The following is a 25,545-nucleotide window of genomic DNA, read 5'->3' as shown; positions in this document are numbered from 1 at the left end:
TAAAAATATTAAATTACATAAAAATTAAAATATTACACATTATTTTATTATTCAATAAACTAATTATTATATAAAACATAACTTAAAAAATTATAAAAACAATACTAATATACTAGAAAAATACAAACTCATATTATAAAATTTAAATGTATAAAAATATTAAATTACATAAAAATTAAAATATTACACATTATTTATTATTCAAAATACTAATTATTATATAAACATAACTTAAAAAATTATAAAAATGATACTAAAATACTAGAATACAAACACATATTATAAAATATAAAATATTAATAAAAAAATACCTAATATACAAACATTTAGAGCAATGTAAATTTGTATTTATTTAACTTTTTAATTTAATTTTATTTATGCTTTAATTTAATTTAATTAATAATACAAATATAAATGTAGATTTTTAATAAATGTAAACAAAAAAATATTAATTAAAGCTGAATTTTTTTTTTAGGAATTCCCTATGGCGTCGGTTATTTAATAATAACTGACGCCATAGGGGTCCTATGGCGTCGGTTATTTCATAATAACCGACGCCATAGGGGTACATAGGGCGTCGATTCATATAAACCCTTTATCGTCGCCCTGATCAGCGTCGGTAGCGAATTTCGCGAAATCCGACGTTGAAAGGGCTTAAAAACTGCCTCTAAAGGTGGTTTTTGTAATAGTGCTAGATGACAGTCAATCTCTATATGTTTGGTTCTCTCATGGAAAACCAGATTTGCTGCAATGTGTTGGGTTGACTTGTTATCATAGTAGAGTAAAGTAGGTCCTTCATGTTCAATCTGTAGCTCTTTGAGGATAGAAAGAAGCCAAACCACTTCACAAGTGGTGTTAGCCATTGCTCTGTATTCAGCCTCTGCAGAGGACCTTAAAACCGTGTGTTGTTTCTTGCTTTTCCAAGAGATGATGGATATTCCAACAAAAATGCAAAAGCCAGTTGTTGACCTCCTTGTATCTGGACATGCTGCCCAATCTGAATCGGTATAGGCATGTAACTTCACTTCAGAATCAGGAGCAAAGAAAATTCCTTCTCCAGAAGTCCCCTTAACATATTGAAGAACTCTTTGTACTGCATGTAGATGAGTGACTCTAGGTGTGCATAAGAACTGGCTTAGCTTGTTTACTGAGTAGGAAATATCAGGCCTTGTGATGATCAAATATTGTAGCTTTTCCACTATTCTTCTATATAATGTTGGATCGGCCAACTTCTCTTTCTCATCAAGCCGAAGTTTGAGATTTGCTTCCATTGGTGTACTCACTGGTTTGGAACCTAGATAGCCTAGATCTTCCAACAATTAAAGTGGATAAGGTCTTTGCGAAAGAAAGATCCCTTTCTTAGATCTAGAAACTTCCAGTCCTAGGAACTACCTCAAATTTCCTAAGTCTTTTAGCTGAAATCTTGTGTGTAACCTTACTAATTTGAGAGCTTTAAGTTCCACTAGATTGTTGCTAGCAAGAATCACATCATCAACATAAACCAATAGAAATATGAAATTTCCATTGAAATGTTTGATGAACAAGGAGTGATCAGTTGCTGAATGATGAAATCCTTCATCAGTTAAGGCACTTGAGAACATGGCAAACCATTGTCTTGAAGCTTGCTTCAGTCCATACAATGATTTTTGCAACTTGTAGATAGCATTTGGTGGTAAATCCCCCTTAGGTCTATACCGTTGAGGTATAGACATATACACATCTTCATGGAGGTCACCATGTAGAAAGGCATTGTTTACATCCAATTGATGTAAATGCCATCCTTGAGTGGCAGCAAGAGAGAGAACTAACTTCACAATAACAAGCTTAGTAACCGGGGCAAAAGTGTATGTGTAGTCAATGACATGGTGTCCTTCGGGTAAAGAGACAATAATCCATGTATGATTCTTCTCAAGAGCCTCTATCTCGGTGTCCATTGCATTATTCCAAACAGGGATCCCATGAGCTTGGTGAAAGAACTCAGGTTCAAAATGACTCGAAATGGCCAGAACAGCAACTCAAAATGCTAAAGACAGCTTGTTGTAGCCAATGACCTGAGAAAAAGCATGAGTTGTAACAAAAGAGACTTTAGAAAACTTAGATAAATTGGTAGAAGCAAGATAGCAATGATACTCATTCAAATATGATGGTTTTTTTACTGCTTTTCCTGATCTGGTATGAGAAAAAATATTAGATGGCAAATCTGGTGTAACATTCAGATCAGTAGGAACAGTTGGCTCAACAAAATCAGGTTGAGACAACTCACCTGATGTAGGAACAGGAGCAGATTGAGACAAACACTGATCAAAATATTGATTAGAAGATTTGAGAGGAGCGATTTCACCTGATACAATACTCGGTGCAGAAGAATTCGAAGTTTCTGCAACAGCTCGTCTAACATCTGGTGCAAGAACAGTCGAATAATCTGCCATTTCTGGTGCAGTGTGTGGTGAATGAGCAAAAAAATTCTCATATGCAGGGGGGATACCTCCAGGGGAAACAAATGGGAAAATATGCTCATAAAAATAAACATCTCGAGAAATAAAAGTGAGATTTGTGTTCAAATCAAGCAATTTGTAACCTTTGACACCTGGAGGATATCCTAAAAAATGCAAGGGGCAGACCTAGGTGAGAATTTAGACCTTGATTGACTCAAAGTAGAGGCATAAGCTAGACACCCAAACGCTTTTAAATGGTCATAATATGGCTCTTTAGAATGAAGAATAACATAAGGTGTCTTATTTTTGAGATTAGGTGTAGGTGTTCTATTGATTAAATAGGCTGCAGTAGCCACACATTCTCCCCAATACACCAAAGGAATGTAGGATTGAAAGAGTAAAGCCCTAGCAACATTGAGTAAATGCTGGTGATTTCTCTCAACAACGGAGTTTTGTTGAGGTCTTTGCACACAAGAATGATAAAGCATAATCCCAAGTTCATTGAACAAATCTTTGAACTGTAATTCTTTGGCATTATCAGACCTCATACCCTTAATGGTCTTACCAAACTGATAGGATATTTTGAATGGGAGACAACAGGCTGATCTTCAGAGACATTTTGAGTGCTGTTTTCAGTGGCCTTTTGAGCAAGAACAACCATCAACTTTTGGCACTAGACACTCGAAAAACTAGAGACAAGATCTCTTTCCATTGAAGGCTCCTCAGCCTTTCCTTCATCAGCTCCTGAAAAGTTGACTACTGCTGGTTTTCGAGCATTTCCTTTTGCATCACGATTAGGAAATTTTCCATGGTACTTATGTCCAGGAGGATATCCATTCAGCTTGTAACATCTCTCAATCGAGTGACCATTCATTCCACAATGAGTACAATTGTACTTAGATCTGAAAGGTTGAACAGCTCCAGCAAACTGTCCATTACTTACTGATGCTCCTTTATCTGTATTAATGGAATTTCTTAATCCACTAGTCAAGTTTCTCTATCTTTCTTCTTGTATAACAGCAGCATACGCCTTGTTAACACTTGGAAGAGGATCACACATTAGAATCTGTGATCTAACCAAACTGTATGAATCATTTAATCCAACCAGAAATTCAACTAACCTATCCTCTTCTTGATACTCTTGTATCACCATCATTGCGCCACAAGAACAAACAGGTGGTGGACGAAACTCTGTTATTTGATCCCAAAGCGATTTCAAGCGAGTATAGTACGTCGTAACAGAATTGGATCCTTCAGTAAGAATTTTTATCGTCTTCTTGGCTTCAAAGATGCGAGGAGCATTCTTCTCATTGAATTGCTCGTGCAGCTCGGCCCAAATTTCAACTGCGTTATCATGATACATGATGCTGTCAGCGATCTCATCAGAAATCGCGTGCAAGATCCAAGAAATCACGGTGCTATTGCATCGACACCTGCTATCGTAGTCATCGTGATCTTCATCAGGTTGTGGTAACCTTCCATTGACGAACTTAACTTTATTCTTAGCAACCAAAGCAATCAGCATCGATCTTCTCCATGTGCTATAATTCTCACTGCCTTTGAGAATTTTAGGAACAATACTGCACCTGGATTATCTCCATTCGAAAGGAAGTAGGGATCCGACAAATCATTAGCAATTGTCGATCTCGAATTTTCTCCAAGAACTGAGAACATATTCGAGTTAAGAGAGATGTCTTCAGCTTCACGATTCGATCGAGTATGAACTCCATTGCCACGACCTTGAGCTCCACCTCCTCTAACCATTTCCACAAAACATAACAATCAGAGATCAAAGAAAAACAAGATGAAGAATGAGAAGAGCACAGGAATCCTGCTCTGATACCATAACAGCTCTAATGAGCTAAAACCAGAAGAAAGCAAACAGAGAAAACAGAGCTATTGTATTGAATGAATGATCAATCCTTACAAGACACCAATGTTAGCTACTCATACCAAGTAGCAGAGAAGCAAAAAAGATACAGCAAACAACTAAAAGTGACAGCTAAGCTAACCAACATTTTAACTAACATCCTAACCGAATCCCAACTAACTCAAAACTAACTTTAACTAATCTTGATATTCATTATTTGTACTCACTCAAAACTAATTAATTATATAAATATTTATATATACCTCTGCTGTCGTGGTTGGCTCGTTGGCCTGCTGCGAGTGATGGTTTGGGCTACCTACGACTTTCGAAAGAAGAGGGCGACAAGGAGCAAAGAGATAACCAAGGTTCCTTTGGTTATCCTCATTTTAACTGGAGCAGCAAAAAGAAAGCTCAGCAAGCCAGCAAGGCATATTTACATAAACGTAAAGCACAAGTTCAAAAAATAAATTTACTCGGACAACAACTAAATAATTGAACAACTTAAAAAGTATCTCAAAAAATGATCACTAAATCATTTGGCTAGAGAAGATTAAAAAACGTAATAAGTCAGCCTCTAAATTTCTCAACGTCATTACAACTTTTGTCGAACTGTGTGTCCTCAAAAAAACACAAATATGAAGAAAAAAATAGGATCAATGGTACATCGTCAGATTGAGAGAGAGAGAGAGAGAGAGAGAGAGAGAGAGAGAGAGAGTTTCAGAGGTGCTTACCAGAAGTTGCGGACCGACGGTGGTGGTAGACGGAGGTGGGCGTAGGCGCAACTGGGTTTCGAAATGGGTCTGCTAGGGTTTTTAATGGGGGGACGATGCATGAAATATTAAAATAAGGGTTTGTAAAATTTGAGTTTTACAAATGCATCATCCTATTTGCTTCGGTGCACAACTGTGGCAAATATATTAACCTCAAATTTAAACTGAAGCAAAAGAGATTGGCTTCAATTTTGCACTGATGCAAAATGCAAAAGATAATTTTTTAAATTGTCACATTTTACTTTAGTTGTAGTTTTTGTGTCGGTGTACAACCCGATGCTAATTGTTATTTTTAGCTTCAGTCACACACTGAAGCATAAAATCTCCCTTGGTTAGTTGCCTCGATCAACCATTTTGGAGAGACGCGTTGACCGACGCAAAAAGTACTTTTTGTAGTAGTGCTTGGATAAGTGTTATGTCCTTTCTAGGGCATTGACAAAGCTTACCAGTATCGGATGTATGGAGTACACATTGGAAGGGACCAATATTGATCTTAGGTAAGATATCATAAACTTACCGTTATATCTTTCTATGTCAATATCAATGGTTGATCTTAAGTCTATGGATCTCAATCCTAACATGGTTAGGTTCGATCTCAAGAGTGTTATTTGTGTTCTTTGATTTGTTAGTTAAGCCTATCGTTTGGTCTAGGTGATACGTACATTTTGGGAACATGATAGTACAATTGAGTGGGAGCGCTAATCATAGATATGGAATCTATAGCTTCTATTTGGACATAGAAGTGAAACGATGATCTCCTTTGAGCTTGGCTGAATAGAGATAAATGATTGATGCCTCATTTCAGTAATTATATTAGTTTATTGAAGTATCATTTATAGGTAGCTAAGTGTTTTAAGGATAAAATACATTGAAGGGTAGAACGGTAAATTTGTTCTTATTCAGTGTAGATCATCTATAGAGGATCCTTGACTATTAGGATTGTAACAATGGATAATCATAACGTATATATATATATCGGGGTACTTATAGAGCGTTCTATATAGCTGAGAGTGTATTCAATTCAAAGTTCTAGGTTCGATCTCAAGAGTCCTATACATGTTCTTTGATTTGTTAGTTAAGCCTACTTTTGGGTCAGGGTGATACGTACATTTTGGGAATATGATAGTATAATTGAGTGGGAGCGCTAACATAAATATGGAATCTATAACTTCTATAGGAATTTAGAAGTGAAATGATGATATCCTTCGAGCTTGGCTAAACAGAGATAAATGGTGGAGATCTCATTTCACTTCGCTGAAATATCATTTATACGGAGCTAAGTGTTGTAAGGATAAAATACATTGAAGGTGTAACGGTAATTTAGTGCCTATTCAATGTAGACCATCTATTAGAGGGTCATTGATCAAATTAGGATTATAACAATGGATAACTAAAGACGTATCTATATCGTGGAACATATAGAGCGTTCTATATGACTGAGAGTGCAATTCCAAGTTCGAAGTGTGGATTCAATAAGGAATTAATAAGTTAGGGAATTTACTTGGTAAATTCGGTTCGACTTATTGGAAGCTCGGTTTATATAGGCCCGTGGTCCCCATACTAGTTAAGACCATACTGCTTGTAAGACTTAGTTAATTGATTTTGATTAATCAATTATAATTCTAAAATTAGACTATGTCTAGTTTATGAATTTTCACTATGTTATGGCTTGATTGTGAAGAAATAGTGTTTTGGGGTTTATTTGTTAATTAAGAGACTTTATGGAGTCTAATTAATAAATATTATAAATGACAATTTTATTTGATAGTTATTTTAATTATTAAATAAATAGTTTAGCATTTATAAGGTTGAATTGAAAAATATGGTATTATTGAAAAGAAGAATAAGTGGTTGAAATAAAGTGGCAAAATTGTAACTAGAGATTGGTCCACTTATAGTATACAGCCAAGAGGTATTTTTGCCCAATATTTTATTCTTTTTAATCCATTTAATTCAACCCTAACCCTATTGAAGAATAGTATAAAAGGAAAATTATGGTCTCATTATCCAATGAATGCCTCCAAAGCTAATAACCTAACTTTTGATGAGACCTCTTCCTTCTTCTTTGTTCTTCAATTCAAAACACTAATCCTTTCTTCACACTAAATAATTTCAGTCATTAGTGAATGAGTGAGTGCACACACAAATTAAGTGGTATCTCAATCATAGTGTGTAAGACTGTAGGAGATTCCAAACAACAAGAAGGAGAATCAGCATCAAAGGAAGGAGAGAAAAAGATCCAAGTTCAGATCTTGATTATGTTCTGCTACAGAAAGGAATCAAGGGCTAGAGATCTGAACGAAAGGAGTCATTATATTCCACTGCACCCAATGTAAGGTTTTCTTAAACTCTTATGTGTTTATTTCATTGTTTTAGAATTCATATTAGGATGTTAATGAAACATACATGGTAGTAAATCTAGATCCTGGTAAAATATTTCCAACAAGAAGTTGGTCCATTATAGTGTACGACAATAAGTTAATTTTTCCCAATATTTTATTCTTTTTTAATCCATATCATTCAACCCCAAGCCCTAGTTCAATCACTATAAAAGGAACATGATGCTCTCATCTCATCCACTTGACACTTTGTCAAATTAATGTCATCTTGACTATTGCCTTCAACCTAGATGAGAGATTTCCTTCCTTAGTGATTTCAAAACTTCCTTCATTGCTTTTCACTTATTCGAACCCTTAGTGAATGAGTGACATGCCCACGCATAGCAAGTCAAGTACTCAATCATAGTGAGTAAGATGGTGGTAACCAAACCCGAAGGAGAGAAAGAGATCCAGGTTCAAATCTTGATAATGCTCTTCTACATAAAGGAATCAAGGGCTAGAGATCTTGAACGGAAGGAGTCATTATAATCCTCTGCAATCAATGTAAGGTTTTCTTAAACCCTTATGTGTTTATTTCATTATTTTAGAGAATTCATATTTAGGATGTTAATCAACATACTTGTTAGTAAATCTAGATCCTGGTAAAATATTCCCAATAACTGGCCTTAGAGCCATGGTAATGATTTACTTTCATGAAATATTGATTTAAAACAATGATTATTGTTTGTGTGCTGATTTTGATGTGTTCATGGTTGTTTATATGTTAATTAGATAATTGAATGTGATTTACAAAATTTTTCCATGAAAATAATTTTATTTTCTTTCTAAAATTATTTTATTTGGATTTCTTGTGAAAAATTAAGCAATTTTGTTTTTTACGGAACTCGATTCCAATTAAAAACGAGAAAGTTATGGTTGTTTGAAAATCGGGTGCCATGGCTGTCGAAGCTTGGTGCACGCACACACCAGGAGCTTTGGACAAGAAGCCCGTGCGCGCACACAAGCCGTGTATGAAGACACGGGATTACACCCGTTCAGACATGCACAAGGCTGCAAATCCTGTGTCCTTACCCTACACACGCCGAGTTTTCTCGGCGGGGACATCATGGAAGTCCCTACACGCAGCCTGTCCTGGGCAGCAACTAAGTTTTTACCCCTAAATCCGATTTTTGTAGGATTTTTCCCCGAATTTCGAATTTTTGCAATTTTCAAACCTTAATTTCAAAATAAAATATTATTTTGAATCTATTTAAACTTAAATATCAATTTTAAATTAATAATATTTAATTTTTAATAGATTATTATTAATTTTTTATATTTTGAGGTTTAAATTTAAAAATTGATTATTTTTTTTAAAAAAAATTATAGTCAGATTTTAAAAATTTGTTAATTTCTTTAATATTTATATATTATTTAATTATAAGATCAGATATTTTAGTATTAACCATATTTTAAATTATAAGATATCTTTATCTTTTTTAATTTGAAATATTATATTAAAATTAACTTATATAATAAAATAAATAATTAATAAATTTAAAATTAACCTAGGTATTTTTATAGATATTCTAACCATAATATTTTTAAATTCAAAATTGGTTATTTTGTTAAATATTTAATTGTTTATAAATTATAAGTTAATTAGAAAAATGATATTTATGTTATTTTATATCATTTTACTTATTAGAAATTTATAAATCGTATTTTAAATATTTATATAACCTAGATATTTTTGTAGAAATTTGAATAATGCTTAATTTGAGATTTTTTGACATATAAGTAGGATAATTATTATTTGTTTATTATTTTATTCTTAAAATAATAATTACGTAACCATATCTATTTTAAAATTGGTTTATTTTATTATTTTAATTTTATTAAATTATAATATTAGAAAATGAAATTGAAAATTTCTATTTAGTTATTTCAAATCATTTATCTTATTAGATATTTAATTTAATTTGATAAAATAATTCAACTAAACCTAGATATATTAAATTAGTTTCATTTTTGAATTTTAAATTTTGAAAAGATATTTTAGGTGGTTTTTTTAACAACCCTAAATTTTCAAAATTTAGTTGGTTAGTTAAAATAATAATTTAATTATATTAATATTTTATTTCACATTTTGTTACATGGACATTGTTTGTTTATTTAATTGTTTATTCAAAATTATTTTTAACAAACCTATTATTTATTTGATCTAAATTGCTATGATTAACTTGTTCACAGATCCAATGATTTGATTTTAATCATAGTCCAATTGTCAATAGATCCTATAAATAATTTGTAACAGGTAAATTTTGTAATTTCTTTCATCTGTGTAAACCTAGTAACATGATAGGGCCCATCCAAATCAATTTGACCTATGTGAGCCTATATGTTTGCTTTTGGGCTTAGAAGCATATGGGAAGCCCATTCATTTCTAGACATTTAAATGGACTAGGTTTCTAACATAAAATATCACCATATGATAGTGTTATTTAGGCCCAATTAGTATTGGGCTTATTCAATGAATAACAATTATTTAATGAAAGGTTAAATTCCTCTCCTTTGGGCCTTGTGCGAGAGTTAGGGGGCCATTAGTAGTGGATACGACATACTGAATCCAGCCCTCCCTTACATGAACAACTCCAATTGTGAAGGCCCATTTACCTTATTTAAATAATTGTATTAGGTTAATTATACTAGTTTAACCTAATTAAAATTAAATTAGCAACATAATTAATTTTAAAATGAATGAAATTAATTCTTCATTGGATTATTTTAAAATTAATTTAAATAAATACACTTAGTTTAATGAAATATTCTTGATAGTTTTTTCTAGTAACTAATTTATGTTTTCTACTATTTAATTAAGTAGAAAAATATATTTACGTTGAAAGTTAATTTTTTTTAATTAATTTTAGACCAACTTAAATTAGAATTCTTAGAACTTAGAACTTAAAAAGAATTAATAATTAAGTTGATTTTATTCAAGATACTTAACTATTTGTTTCTATTTCATGAAATTTAATTAAATTAGAAAATATATTTAAGATGAAAATTAATTTTGATTAATTTTGGACCAACTTAAATTAGAATATTTTCTTAGATATTAAATTATAATTAATAATTAAGTTTATTTTATTCAAGATACTTAATTATTTGTTTATATTTCATGAAATTTAGTTAAATTAGAAAATATATTTGAGATGAAAATTAATTTTAATTAACTTTGGACCAACTTAAATTAGAATATTTTCTTAGATATTAAATTAGAATTAATAATTAAGTTAATTTTATTCAAGATACTTAATTATTTCTATTTTAATGAATTTAATTAAATAGAAAATTATATTTAAGTTGGAAATTTTTCAATTTCAGATCAACTTAAATTATTATAATCTTCAGAATATATTTTATTTTATTTTAATAATCATTTTCCCACGTAATTTCGAATTGTATTTATTTTAAATACATGTAATGTCCCCGCTTCAAGCCTATATTGAGCCATTACACGCACGGAATGAATTACTCTTATAGACGAGTACCTCACTATGGTTGCTTCATGGACTGACGACTGTCTCTACAGACCAACACGAGTGTTTCCAACGTGCTTTGTCCTCACTCGCACACTTCCAGGGAAAACTTCCCAAGAGGTCACCTATCCTAAAATTGCCCTAGGCCAAGCACGCTTAACTGTGGAGTTCTTTCGAGATGGGCTACCAAAAAACAAGATGTACCTTTTTGCTATAGGTAGTACCAATCAATCCATTTAAGCTCTCTTCAACTATGCAGTCCCATACTTACCAATCTTAGAATCCTCCCACTTGACCTTCCCCAGGCGGTGTGGGATTGCACAACTTATTCAGTGTTTCCCCTTACAAATCACGGGATTACTGACTGTCACAATCACCACCCCTTACGGGGTCCGACGCCCTCGTCGACCACACTTCCGGCTAGGTCAAGGCTCTGATACCATTTGTAACGTCCCGCTTCAAGCCTCCATTGGGCCCTTACACCGACAGAATGAATGACTCTTATACACGAGTACCTCACTATGGTTGCTTCATGGATTGACGACTGGCCCTACAAACCAACATGAGTGTTTTCAGCGTGCTTTGTCCTCACTCGCATACTTCTTGTGAAAACTTTCATGGAGGTCACCCATCGTAAAATTGCCCCTGGCCAAGCACGCTTAACTGTGGAGTTCTTTCGAGATGGGTTACCGAAAAACAAGACGCACCTTGTTGATATAGGTAGTACCAATCAATCCATTTAAGCTCTCTTCAACTGTGTAGTCCCATACCTACACAATCTCAGAATCATCCCACTTGACCTTCCCCAGGCAGTGTGGGATTTCACAACCTACCCGGTGTTTCCCCTTACGGATCACGGGACTACTTACTGTCTCAATAAAGATATTTCGAAATTTTTTAATTTTGAAAATAAGATAAAAGTTGAAAATTAATTTGTTAATTAATTTTAGATCAACCTAAATCAAGTAATTTTCATTAATGATTTAATTAAAATAAATAGATTAAAATATATTATATTTTGATTAGAAAATAAGTAATTAGTTTATGAATTGCATAGATAGATATTTTCTAAGTAGATTTTTTGTTATTTTTCTAGATATATTTAATTAAATAAGAAAATTGATATTTAAGTTCGATTTTGTTCAAGACACTTAAATATTTGATATTTTTTTAAGAGATTTAATTAACTAGGAAAATTATATATATGTTGAAAATTAATTTATTTAATTTTAGACCAACATAAATTAAAATAATTTTTCTAGTTTTATTTTATTTTATTTTAATGAAGAATTTAAAAATGTATTATTTTTTTTAATACATTAGATTTTGAATTCTGTCATATATATTTATAGAAAACTATATTTGAGTTAAAAATTAATTTTAATTAATTTTGGACCCACTTAAATTAAGTAATTTTCATAATATTTATTGGAAAATTAATACTAAGGATGGAAAATAATTTTTTTTATTTTTGAGATCTTGCTAGGGTTTAATATTTATATTTAGAGTTATCTAAATTAGTGATTTTAATTAAATAAATATATATTAAAATAAATAGATTAAAATAAGTATAAAATGAAAATACAACTCTTTAAAATAACGAGTTTTAGTTATAAGGATATTCGATCTCCATTATTGGTCCTAAATGGTTAAATGTTTTCAATATAACCTCGAGACGCTAGACTTCACCCCCCTTGTAGATGGTTATTCTTTGAAGCATTTAATAACGTAACGATCTCTTATGATAAGTATTTTGTAAGTTTTCGTCTCTATTAGACTCTCCCCTACGGTGACTACTTAGAGATAAATTTACGAAGTATGAAATAATGGTGGAAGCTCAAAAAATAAGAATAACCTTGACTCTCGCCTACCGGAACAACGTTGGATTCTTGTTTTGATCGAATAAAAGGTTGCTAGAATGGTGTCCATTTTAGATGAGCTGACAACTATATTCAATGAATAATATCGTTGACTCTCGCCTACCGGGATACTGTATCAGTTTGTTGGAAACCTTGGAAATTATTTAAGATATGATAGTTTTGTATTTTCACACGTCTTTGTTACTTGCTAAACGCTTAGTAATTTCTTAATTGTGTGTGAATTTATATTGAACCATGTTGTTTTTTGTTATTAATTGTAGTTGTAAATTTCGTGTAAAAATAAGAATAGCTTTGACTCTCGCCTACCGGGACATCGTTGGATTCTTATTTTAAATCGAAATTATCTTAATTTTTCCTCTTAGCTTATTCATTTCGAATTTGCTTAAATAGTATATAATTGGATGAATGTTTTATAAATCATTTGCTTATGATGTCATCCTGTTTTCTCTTTTAAAATAGAATGGCCCAGATGACTATATTCCCGACATTCTATGCCAAAATGATATAAATCCTCGATCATAGAAATCTCCTACTTGTATATGCTTACTTTAGGCAAATTAGACGTAGTTAAATTAGTAGTGGTGGTCCAAGCTAGAATCATTACTCATTGTATATTTGGTATAAATTTAAGTCTTTGACTTTAAATTTTAGATTCTAAATAGAAATTTCATATTTTTGTTTCCAGAATACAATACAGTTCAAGTTTCACAAGTTATTAATATCCATTTTCTATCAATGGATTCAAACTGTATGTTAATGTATGGAATATGAGTTTAGTATTCTGTGACCAGGATCCACTTGGACTATTCTAAGAACTCCTTATTGTAACTAGACCTAACTCATCAAAAGACCATAACCACATTCTTTTATATCTATGGCATTTGTATCTTGTTCATAGTAGTTTTGACAAGATCATTCTCTGCAAAGAGAAAATATGCTTGAAAGTAGGATCATCTATATTTGAATATGGACGTACATTCAGGGGTGGATATGAGTTTTCGTTATATTCTTAAGAATATCACTCTAGATTTTACCTTATGCAAGGAAATTTGAAATGTTTGAGAAATTTCATGAATTTCTAGCAATGATGAAAAACATTAAGGTAAGTGGTTAAAGATCGTGTGAACTGATAGGGGTTGAGAAATATTTGGATATGCAGTTCAAAGATCATTAGGTTGATTTTTCGAATTGTATCCAAACTTACCTCCCTAGAAATTCGATTTGCATATTGATGATTGTATAAGGTCTATGATTAGTTACTAGCAGTTGCCTAAGTCCTTCAAGGGATATACCCTAGTAATAGGAAAATTTCTGAATGATGAAATTGTTATGTACTTAGTGTAAACCATTACTAGATTCATGGATAACCTGATCTTGATCTCCAGAAAGCTAAAACTATTAACCAAGGTTTGCATGTTTGATAGCTATTCTAAGTAATTAGGGTTGGACCATCCTATTGCCATTAAGATAAGAAAGTGTTTGTTTCAACAAATACTACTTTTTTAAGAATATGACTAAGTCTGAACATAAAGTAGTAAACTAGAGGATATATTTTTTCTTGATTCCAAAAGTGTTCTATCATCTTATTCAAATAAGATGGCCCCGCTACCTCTTTTGTCTTAACCCAATCAAAGAGGACAATAACATTTAGATTCTTAGACAGATAGTCACGGTAACTCGTCGTAGTGGGAGGGTTTCAAGGAACTCACTCTGTTATGACTTGGAAGACACTTGTGATAAAATCCATTGTTAGTTTAAACAAGTAATGGATTGTCAGAATAAGGAAATAAGAAGTAAAGACAAGATAGGAAATTTTGAAAAGAAGCCTATTCAATGGACTTAAAAAAAGTTCCTATTCCTAGTATTATAGGTCTGAATTTATCGAAACCTATGGCTTGTGGTATGGCTGGTGATTTAACTACTCAAGTGCTAGCAACTTACTTTAGTAAGATGCTGGAGCATTTTTGTAATGGCAATCTATAGAAGCTTCTCGACTTTTAGACATAGATTTTATTTATCTAAGGAAAAGTCTCAACTATTCGAGAAAAGATAAATGCAAATGAAACAATTCCTTAGGATCAACAGTGAGAGGTCTCAGATATGTTTTTGTATGCATTAGACCAGACACCTGCTGTTGAGTGGGAGTAATGAGTTGGTATCAGATTAATCCAGGAAAGGAACATTGGAAGACAATCATATAAATCTAAGATCAAGAAGAGGAACTATATGTTAGTCGATAAGGGTGGTATTTAATACTTTTAGACTACACTAAATCAGTTTTTTTAGACTCGCCTTACTGTTAGAAGGTCTACTGATAAGATGGTGATTACTCTAGGGGTGGAGTAGTGATTTTGGAGAAGTGTAAAAACCTATATCAAGTCTCTAAGTCTACTAGAGAGACTGAATGTTAAAGTTGCAGGAAAGATACTTATTCAGTCTAAGGAAAGTTCTATACATTTTAGGCATTGTACCAACATTTATTAACTACTAGTGTTACTTCCTGACTAACACAAAAGTAGTTGCCAAAAACTAAAGAATCCAGTATCCCTAGAGGAGTAGACATATAGAGAGGAATTTCACAATATCAAGGATTTTGTGATTAATGAAATGTAATGGTGGAGGAAAGGTTGTATTGAATATAACCTGTCAGATCCTATTACAGAGAGAATACTACATACTACATTTGATCTGGATATCAAGGTGTTGAGATTAATTAAAATGACTTTTTATTTTATATTAGTGCAAGTGGGAGTTTGTTGGGTTTTGTGCCCTAAATAAAACCCATTTCAATATAATTAAATTTACTAATTAACAAAAATCTGAAATCGCATTTTATGTTGCATGGTTCACATGATTTATTTCATGATTATATTTAATGTATAAATTCTATTAAGTCCAGAACATATGTATTGTTCATGATCATAGTGTTGTCAGCACAGTGGAATATAATCAAGATTATGCGTTCAAAAGTTTAATTCCCTGATTTTTCAGTTTCCTAGATTTAGACTGCATTGTAAAGACCGCTTAGTTTAAATTTGGAAATTAGCAGCTAATTCGGGTTTAATTATGAAAATTATTTATTGATATTTAAATAATTATTTATGTTGATTTATTTGAATTCAGAATGCATTTTATATGTCATATAGTGAAATTTCATAATTTTGCTTTTTCGGTGCCCGACAACATGGAACGCTGTGTATGGCTCTGTAGAATCACAATCTAATATTTTAGTATAGGGGACGGTTTAGTTAGCCATTGGGAATGTCTGGAATTTAGAATTTCCCAAAATACCCTTTAGTGCTTTTTAATCTAGTGTGGGAGGGGCAAAATGGTCATTTTGCCCCATAAGCTTTTGTCCTTAAGTGGACATAGTATTATGTGATTATTTGATTTATTTTGAATTAAGTTGGCTGAAATAAGTGGATTAGTATGATAATTGTTCATTTTATTGAAAAATCAAAAGAAAGGCAAATATCATTTTCTCTCTAGTTCTCTCTCTTTCGGCCACCCCTAGAACCAGCTAGGGTTCTTGATTTTTCTTCCTCAATTCAGTGTTTTGCATCAATTTTTAGTACAATCCAAGCTAAGGTAACCCTTGTGTAACTTTCTTGCTAGTTTCCTTGAGTTTTAAGAAAGAAAATTTATGCATGCTTGATGATTTTGATGTGTAGCTGCTGTGTATGTTTGTTGTTGATTCTTAAAGTTGAATTGTTTTTAGATATGGAGTTTTAAGCAGGTTTTGTGGTTGTTATTTGGTTTTATCCAAGTTTGAAGCTTTGAACTCAAAACTTTGGTTTTCATGGTGAAATGGTGTTTTTGGCTACTGTGCTTATTGTTTGTGTTTGGGTTTGTTTTCTGGATGCTAGATGTGTTGTTTTATGTTGAATTATGTTGGTTCTGGTGGTTGGTCTTTTTGTTAGACAAGCTTTGAGCTTTGAAGCTCAAACTTGGAGCTCACATGGTGGATTTTGATTCTGAGTGTGTAGGGTTGTTTTGTTGCTTTAAAAATTTTCTTTGTGGTTTATATAGTAGGTCTGGAGAGTTTGGTTTGAATTGGGGTTGATTTTGTCGAGTTATGAAATTTTGACCCATTCTTGCACTGAACCGGAATTCCGGTTCAGGGAGGCCTGTAGGAACCGGAATTCCGGTTGGCTTCCAGGAATTTTTCCCAGAACCGGAATTCCGATTGGGGAACCGGTCTACTTGTTGGGACAAATTTAGGAACCCTAGTTTTTCCAATTTTTGTGTTATTTAGGGTATTGCCATGCTATTTATCGATAGGGAAACTTTAAGTTTCAAGTTTAAGTCCCCGGGAAGTGATTTAGCGTGTCACTTATCATTGTTGTGATTATTGTGATTTAGGATCATGTAATTCGCTGAGCAGATTGTTCAACTCAGGTTGACCGGCACACCTGAATTCGAAATTGAGGTAAGATTACCATAATAGTATGCATATGTATTTACATGTTTAGCGTGCATGTTAGGAAGCCTGTTAGATTACATCAGATATGTATGTTGGCTTCGTACTATTCGACAGTATCACATCGGTATGGCTAGAGTATGACTAACGTACCGAGTATAGGCTGATATTATGGTCGATAGTACCGTACTATTTGACAGTATCACATCGGTATGGTCAGAGTATGACTGACATACCGAGTATAGGCTGATACAGTAACACATCATTACGGCTAGAGTATGACTAGCGTACCGAGTATAGGCTGTTACTATGTCAAAAGTACTGTCGTACGAACGTTCGAGACTCAATATCGTGTGGGACACGAGGATTAGGGTTGTGGTAAGGGGTATGGGCGTCTGATCATAACCCAGGATTTATGTATGTTATATGATTTATGCTTTTCTTACTGAGTTTGTTGACTCACAGAGCTATGTTTATGTGTAGGTAAGGGCAAGGCCAAAGCTGAGGAATCATGAGGACGAGCAGATGAAGATTGTACATGTTGGGGCGGTTAGGCCTGGAGCGTACGATCCTCGAGACATCAGGACTTTTGCAGTTAGTCGCTGGGCGACAAATATTTTGTATTGAATAGCAAACTTTTGTAAAGTTTTTTATAAATGGGATCCCAAAGTATTTTGTATGCTATATTATAAGTATTTAATTAAATAAGCAAAATTTTAATTAATCACGATTTTCATAAACGTCATTGGTTAGCAACGAGCTTCACAGTACGTTCAAAATCACGTTAACACGCCTATGCTAGTTAGGGTGTTACAGGCATGATAATCAGCGATATGTATACTTACACCTTAGATAAGTGTTATGTCCTTTCTAGGGCATTGACAAAGTTTACCAGTATCAGATGTATGGAGTATACATTGGAAGGGACTGATATTGATCTTAGATAAGATATCATAAACTTACCGTTATATCTTTCTAAGTCAATATCAATGGTTGATTTTAGGTCTATGGATCTCAATCCTGAGATGGTTAGTTTCGATCTGAAGAGTGTTATTTGTGTTCTTTGATTTGTTAGTTAAGCCTACCTTTTGATCTGGGTGATACGTACATTTTGTGAACATGATAGTACAATTGACTGGGAGCGCTATTTATAGATATGGAATCTATAACTTCTATCTAGACATAGAAGTGAAACGATGATCTCCTTTGAGCTTGGGTGAATAGAGATAAATGATTGAGGCCTCATTTCAGTAATTATATTAGTTTACTGAAGTATCATTTATAGGTAGCTAAGTGTTTTAAGGATAAAATACATTGAAGGGTAGAAAGGTAAATTTGTCCCTATTCAGTGTAGATCATCTATAGAGGATCCTTGACTATTAGGATTGTAACAATGGATAATCATAACGTATATATATCGTGGTACCTATAGAGTGTTCTATATAACTGAGAGCGTATTCAATTCCAAGTTCTATAGTGGTTCAATGAGGAATTAATAAGTTAGGAAATTTACTTGGTGAATTCTAGATCTACTTTTTGAAAGCTTGGTTATGTATGCCCAGGGTCCTCTCACTAGTTGAGATAATACTAAAATTAGACTATGTCTTATTTATGAATTTTCACTAAGCAAGGGCTTAGTTGTGAAGAAAAGATATTTCGGGGTCAATTTGTTAATTAAGAGACTTTGTATGGTCTAATTAATAAATTACATAAATGACAATTTTATTTAGTAATTAATTATAATTATTAAATAAATAGTTTTGGCATTTATACGATTAAATTAGAAAATATGGTATTAAGATGAATAAGTGGTTGAAATAAAGTGTTAAAATCTAACTAGAAGGTTGTCCATTATAGTGTACGGACATAAGTTAATTTTTGCCCAGTATTTTAGTCTTTTTGAATCTATATAATTCAACCCTAAGCCCTAGTTGAAACACTATAAAAGGAACATGATGCTCTCATCTCATCCACTTGACACTTTGTCAAATTAATGTCATCTTGACTATTGCCTTCAACCTAGATGTGAGAGTTCCTTCCTTAGTGATTTCAAAACCTCCTTCATTGTTCTTCACCTATTCGAACCCTTAGTGAATGAGTGACATGCCCACACATAGCAAGTCAACTCAATCATAGTGAGTAAGACGGTGGTAACCAAACCCGAAGGAGAGAAAGAGATCCAGGTTCGGATCTTGATAATGCTCTGCTACAGAAAGGAATCAAGGGCTAGAGATCTTGAACCGAAGGAGCCATTATATTCCGCTGCAATCAATGTAAGGTTTTCTTAAACCCTTATGTGTTTATTTCATTGTTTTAGAGAATTCATATTTAGGATGTTAATCAACATACTTGTTAGTAAATCTAGATCCTGGTAAAATATTCCCAACATGTACTTCCTTTCTCCAAATTTGTCCCAATGAATTGGGGAACAACATTTCCTACCATACAACATCTCATAAGGAGTCATCCCTTTTGCATTCTGTGTTGGGTTTTATGCCCTAAATAAAACTCATTTCAATATAATCAGATTTGTTTATTAATATAGATCAGAAATAACATTTAATGTTGCATGGTTCACATGATTTATTTCATGATTATATGTACATAATGTATAAATTCATCTGAAACCCTTTTCACATACTTGATCCTGTTTATTGTGCCGTCAACACATTGGAAAGTAAACATGACTATGTGAATAAAGTTTCCTAGATTTATCAGACACAGGGTTTTACTGATATGATAATCTACAACAAGAGTTTACTTGCATTTGGAGAAGTGCTATGTTCTTTCCAGAGCATTGGTTAAAGTAAAGCTCAGGTTGGATGCATGGAGTATGCATCGGAAGGGACCGATATTGAACTTTGACTTAGATTTATTAAACTTACCGTAATATCTATTCAAGTCAATATCGCCTAGTTGATCCTAGATCAAATGATCTTAATCCAGATATGATTAGGCTCAATCTTGAAAGGCTATTCGTGTTCTTTGATTTGTTAGTTAAGCCTACTTTTAGGTCAGGGTGATACGTACATTTTGGGAACACGGTAGTGCAATTGAGTGGGAGCGCTATCATAAACATGGAATCTATAGCTTCTATCTGGCGAATAGTAAGCAAAGGATGATCTCCTTCGAGCTTGACCAAACGAACATAAATGGTGGAGTACTCATTTCACATAAGCTGAAATATCATTTATACGGGGTCAAGTGTTTTAAGGAATAAATACATTGTAGGGTGTAACGGTAATTTAATCCCTTTACAGTGTAGATCATTCATATAGAGGATCATTGATCAAATTAGGATTATAACAATGGATAACTAATGATGTGTCTATATGGTGGAACATATAGAGCATTCTATATACTGAGAGTGCAATTCTAAGTTCTATGCGTGGATTCAACGAAGAATTAATAAGTTAGTGAATTTTAGTGTTAAATTCTTGATCTACTTATTGGAAGCTCGGTTATATAGACCCATGGTCCCCCCACTAGTTGAGATAATATTGCTTGTAAGACTCATGTAATTGGTTTTGATTAATCAATTATAATTCTCAAATTAGACTATGTCTATTTGTGAATTTTTCACTAAGTAAGGGCGAAATTGTAAAGAAAGAGTTTATAGGGGCATATTTGTTAATTATGATACTTTGTATGGTTCAATTAATAAATATGATAAATGACAATATTATTTAATAATTATTTATAGTTATTAAATAGTTAGAATTGACATTTAAATGGTTGAATTAGAAAATTGGCGTTTTTGAGAAAATCAGATGCAGAAAAGGTAAAACTGCAAAATTGCAAAAAGTGAGGCCCAAATCCACTAGTATAGGGCCTGCCACTTTTGTAGGAAATTTAAACTGATTTTTTCATTATTTTAATGCCAAATAATTCAAACCTAACCCTAGTGGAATGCTATAAATAGATAGTGAAGGCTTCAGGAAATTTACACTTAAATTTTCTATTTTTCCTTCAGAGAAAAACCTGAGCCTTCTATCTCCCTATCTGGCTGACCACTCCCTCTCTTCTTTTCTTTCTTGAATTTCGAAATCCTTAGTGTATGAGTAGTGCCCACACACAGCAAGTGATACCTCAATCATAGTGAGGAAGATCGTGAAGAAAGATCATCAGCGAAGGAGGTTTCAGCATCAAAGATTCAGAGAAAGAGATCCAGGTTCAGATATTGATAATGCTCTGCTACAGAAAGGAATCAAGGGCTAGATATCTGAACGGAAGGAGTCATTATATTCCGCTGCACCCAATGTAAGGTTTCTTAAACTTTATATGTGTTTATTTCATCGTTTTAGAAAGTTCATATTTAGGATGTTAATAAACATACTTGTGAGTAGATCTAAGATCCTGGTAAAATAATTTCCAACAACTGGCCTCAGAGCCATGGTAATTGATTTACTTGCAAGAAATTTGGACTTTAAAACGATTGTTTGTATGTTTTTTGGATGGTATCATGTTGTATTGAGTGTTATTTGATGATTGATTGATGTTTGTGAAATTTTCGTGAAAAATAATTGCGATTTTATCTCTGGAATTATTTTTATTGGATAGTATGGAAAAAATTAAGCAAGTTAGCCTTTTACAGAACTTAATTTGGATTTTATTTGAATTAGTTATGATTTTTTGAAGATTTGAAAAAAATCGGAATTTGTCTTGATATTTTCCTGCGATCGCAAATCTGTCCGTACAGTTTCGAAATTTTTTGTTTTTCTTCAATTTTTCATGCTTTTTCATGGAATTAACTTCCAATTTTTTGTATAGTTTTGTATTTATACTATTACTATTCCTAATTCAATTCTAATTATCATTTTGAATTAATTTAATATTTTTTAAATTTAATTCAAAATATTAGTGTAATTTGAATTTGAATAGAATTAGTATCTATCTTCTTGCTTAAAAATCTATCTTATTTTTAAATTTGATTATATCTTATTTTTTTTTAAATTTAAGGTCAGATTTTATAAGATATTTATAAAATCTTTTAAGATATTTTTAAGATATCTTATCTTTTAAGATATTTTTAATTATATCTTATCTTTTAAGATTTTTTTTAAAATTAAATCTTTTTAGATATTTTGACCTTATTTAAATTTAAAATAAGATATTTATAATTATGTAATTTTAAATAGATATAAGATATTTTGCTAATTTTTTAAATTTTGTTATTTTATTTATTTAAATTACATTTAAAATTTGAAAAAGATATTTATTTATCTTTTCTAATTTTTTATTTAATTTTTATTTATAAAATAACATTTAAAATTTAAAAGTAGTTAGCAATTTTTTTTGAAATGAAATTTAGGTTGGTTGAAACCTAATTTTTTAAAAAATTGTAGGTTTAATTTTAAATTTAATTTTTTTTAATTTTCGAATTTTTTTTTTAAATTTTCAAAAAATAAATATTTTATTTATTTAATTAATTATTTCGAAATTAATTATTTAATTTAAAATTAAATAAATCCTACATCCAACTATCCAGCTAACCCTGTTGCAGGAGTATGTGTTTTAGCTTGTTTGTAAGTTTTCAAAACCTATTATTACTTGATTGCAAATAGCCATGGTTACTTTTTGCCAGATCTAATGATCTGATGGCTCCCTTGGTCAAGTTAATAATTTGTAACAGGTAAATTTTACAATCTTCTTTCATCTGTGTATGACCTAGCAACATGATAGGACCCATCCAAAGTGTGCCTGTGTGAGCCTATGTGTTTAATTTGATTATAGATACATATAGGTTGTTGTTGCTAAAATAAATTATCATAGTTCTTGATAGAATTTATTTAGGCCCATTTAGTTATTGGGCTTACTCAATGAATAACAGTTGTTCTTATTAAGGTTAAATTCCTCTCTTTTGGGCCTTGTGTGAGAGTTGGGAGCCATAGAAGTGGGTACGACATACTGAACCCAGCACCCCCTCACACAAACCACCCCAATTGTGAAGGCCCATTTGCCTGATTTGAATAACTGTACTAGGTTAATTACACTAGTTTAACCTAATAAAAATTGATTAGCAACATAATTAATTTCATTTATTTTGAAATTAATTTAAGAAAAATATAGTTTAAAGAATTTTTTTTATTCTAAGCTAAACTATATGTATTTTCTTGTATTTAATTAAATATAGAATTATAACCATCTAGATTCTTTCTGGAGCTTAATTTAAATTTTTCATTAAATATTCCTATTTAAGTTGATATTTAGTTATCTACAACTAACCAACTTAAATCTGAATATCTTTTAAATTTCAAATTTCAAAATTAAGTTGAGGAATTTTAGGCATTGGTTATTAAGATTCTTTAGATATTTTTTAAGTTAATATTTTTTCGAATATTAACTTAAAATGGAATATTTTCAAATTAAGTGGTTACAACTTAATTTTTGATATTTAATTAAATTTAAATTTGAAAATATTTAAGTTCTAGATTTTTTCTAATACAACTTAAATTAGATATTTTTTCAAATTTTGTGGAAAAGATACTTAGTCAAATAAGATATTTTCTAGATAGTTATTTCTAGACTACTTATTATTTCTAATATTAAATAGGAAAATATTATAAATTGTGAAATTAATTATTTATATAATTAATTTTGGTACAATTTATTTTAAGTATATTTTTCCTAGTATTAAACTAGAGATTAATAATTAAGTCTTCTCTACACTTAATTATTTATTTCTTGAATTTAATACATTTAATTAATTTGAAAATTAAATATCTAAGTTGATTTTTATCATCATACTTAAATATTTCTTTTTCATGACATTTAATTAAATAGAAAATTATTTTTAGTTGAAATTTAATTTTTCAACTAAATTTAAGTAATTTTCAAAATATATTTTTTCTTTATTTTATTAATCAATTTTTCGAAATTGCATTTCTTAAATGCTAGAATTTCGAATTTTATCTTGAAAAATAGATTAAGTTGTAAATTAATTATTTATTTTAATTAATTCTTGGATCAACTTAAATCAATGATTTTTTCATTTATTGATTAATTTAAAATAAATTGAATTAAAGTATATTATTAGAAATAGAATTAATTAGTCAAAGGAAAATCTAGATAGGTGATATTTTTGCTTGAAGTATTTTTCTAGTGTATTTAATTAAATAGAAAATTAATATTTAAGTTGATTTTCATCATCATACTTAAATATTTGTAATTTTTCTTATATATTTAATTAAATAGGAAAATTATATTTTTTGTTGTAAATTAATTTTATTAATTAATTTTGGGCCAACATTAAATTAGAATAATTTTTCCAGGATTTATTTTTTATTTTAATATGCATTTTTCGAAAATTGTATTCTTATATACTTTAATTTTTCGAAATGCAATATATATTTATAGAAAATTAAATTTGAGTTGTAAATTAATTTAAATTAATTTTGTAACAACTTAAATATTTTTTTCTAAATATTTATTGGAAATTATTACTAAGATGGAAATAATTCATGTTATTTTCATATCCATCTAAGTAAAATTTATAAATATTAAATTAAAATTTATATTTAGAATTTTTCATTCTAAATTGAAGATTTTAATTAAATAAATATATATTTAAAATAAATAGAATAAATAAAGAGAATAAAAGAAAATACAACTCTTTTCAAATAATGAGCTTTATTATAAGATATTCGATCTCCATTGTTGGTCTTACAAAAGTTAAATTTTTTCAATATAACCTCGAGACGCTAGACTTCGTCCCCCTATGGATGGTTATTCGTTGAACGCATTTAACACCGTAAGATTTCATTTGATAAGTGTTTTGTAAGTTTTCGTCTCTATTAGACTCTCCCCTACGGTGACTACTTAGAGATAAACTTATGAAACATGAAACAATGGTGGAAGCTCATAAAATGAGAATAACCTTGACTCTCGCCTACCGGGACAACGTTGGATTCTTATTTTGATCGAATAAAAGGTTGCTAGAATGGTTTCTATTTTAGATGAGCTGACAACTCTATTCAATAAATGATGCTTTGACTCTCGCCTCTTAGGGACCTTTGTATCGGTTTATTGAAAACCTTGGAAATTATTTAGGATTGTATGTTTTAGTATTTTCACTAGTCATTCCTACTTGCTATATGTTTATAATTTCTGAATTGTGTATGAATTTATATTGAACCATGTTATTTTCTGTTATTAAGTTGTAGTTTAATTTCGAATCTTCATTGTTGGTCCAACATGTTTGTTTATCTAATGAGATAAATCCCTAGTGGATTTTCACCATTAGACATACATAATAGTGTAAGATCTCAAAAGATAAATATTGTATATGCGACATCTAGCTGTTCATCAATT

General features: G+C 31.1%; 1 protein-coding gene across 1 annotated transcript; it reads right to left on the bottom strand.

Annotated features, from left to right (window-relative positions):
* Window positions 1-610: 610 nt before the first annotated feature.
* LOC115696416 (uncharacterized mitochondrial protein AtMg00810-like) lies at window positions 611-1,271 on the bottom strand. The gene is made up of 2 exons (XM_030623318.2): window positions 738-1,271; window positions 611-667 (listed from the first exon to the last, which is right to left on the bottom strand). Exons 1-2 carry the CDS (start codon window positions 1,269-1,271, stop codon window positions 611-613), a joined length of 591 nt encoding a protein of 196 aa, XP_030479178.2.
* Window positions 1,272-25,545: the final 24,274 nt, after the last annotated feature.

This window comes from Cannabis sativa, chromosome 7 (assembly GCF_029168945.1).
Source record: "Cannabis sativa cultivar Pink pepper isolate KNU-18-1 chromosome 7, ASM2916894v1, whole genome shotgun sequence".
Lineage (NCBI taxonomy): Eukaryota > Viridiplantae > Streptophyta > Magnoliopsida > Rosales > Cannabaceae > Cannabis > Cannabis sativa.
The sequence above is the reverse complement of the archived record's forward strand: the minus strand, read 5'-3'. Positions and strand labels throughout refer to the sequence as shown.

Coding starts and splice junctions, on each gene's coding strand:
- LOC115696416 (XM_030623318.2), bottom strand. CDS start 1,271: ATGGAAGCAAATCTCAAACTTCGGCTTGATGAGAAAGAGAAGTTGGCC. Junction 668..737: donor AACACATTGCAGCAAATCTG/GTTTTCCATGAG, acceptor AACCACCTTTAG/AGGCAGTTTTTAAGCCCTTT.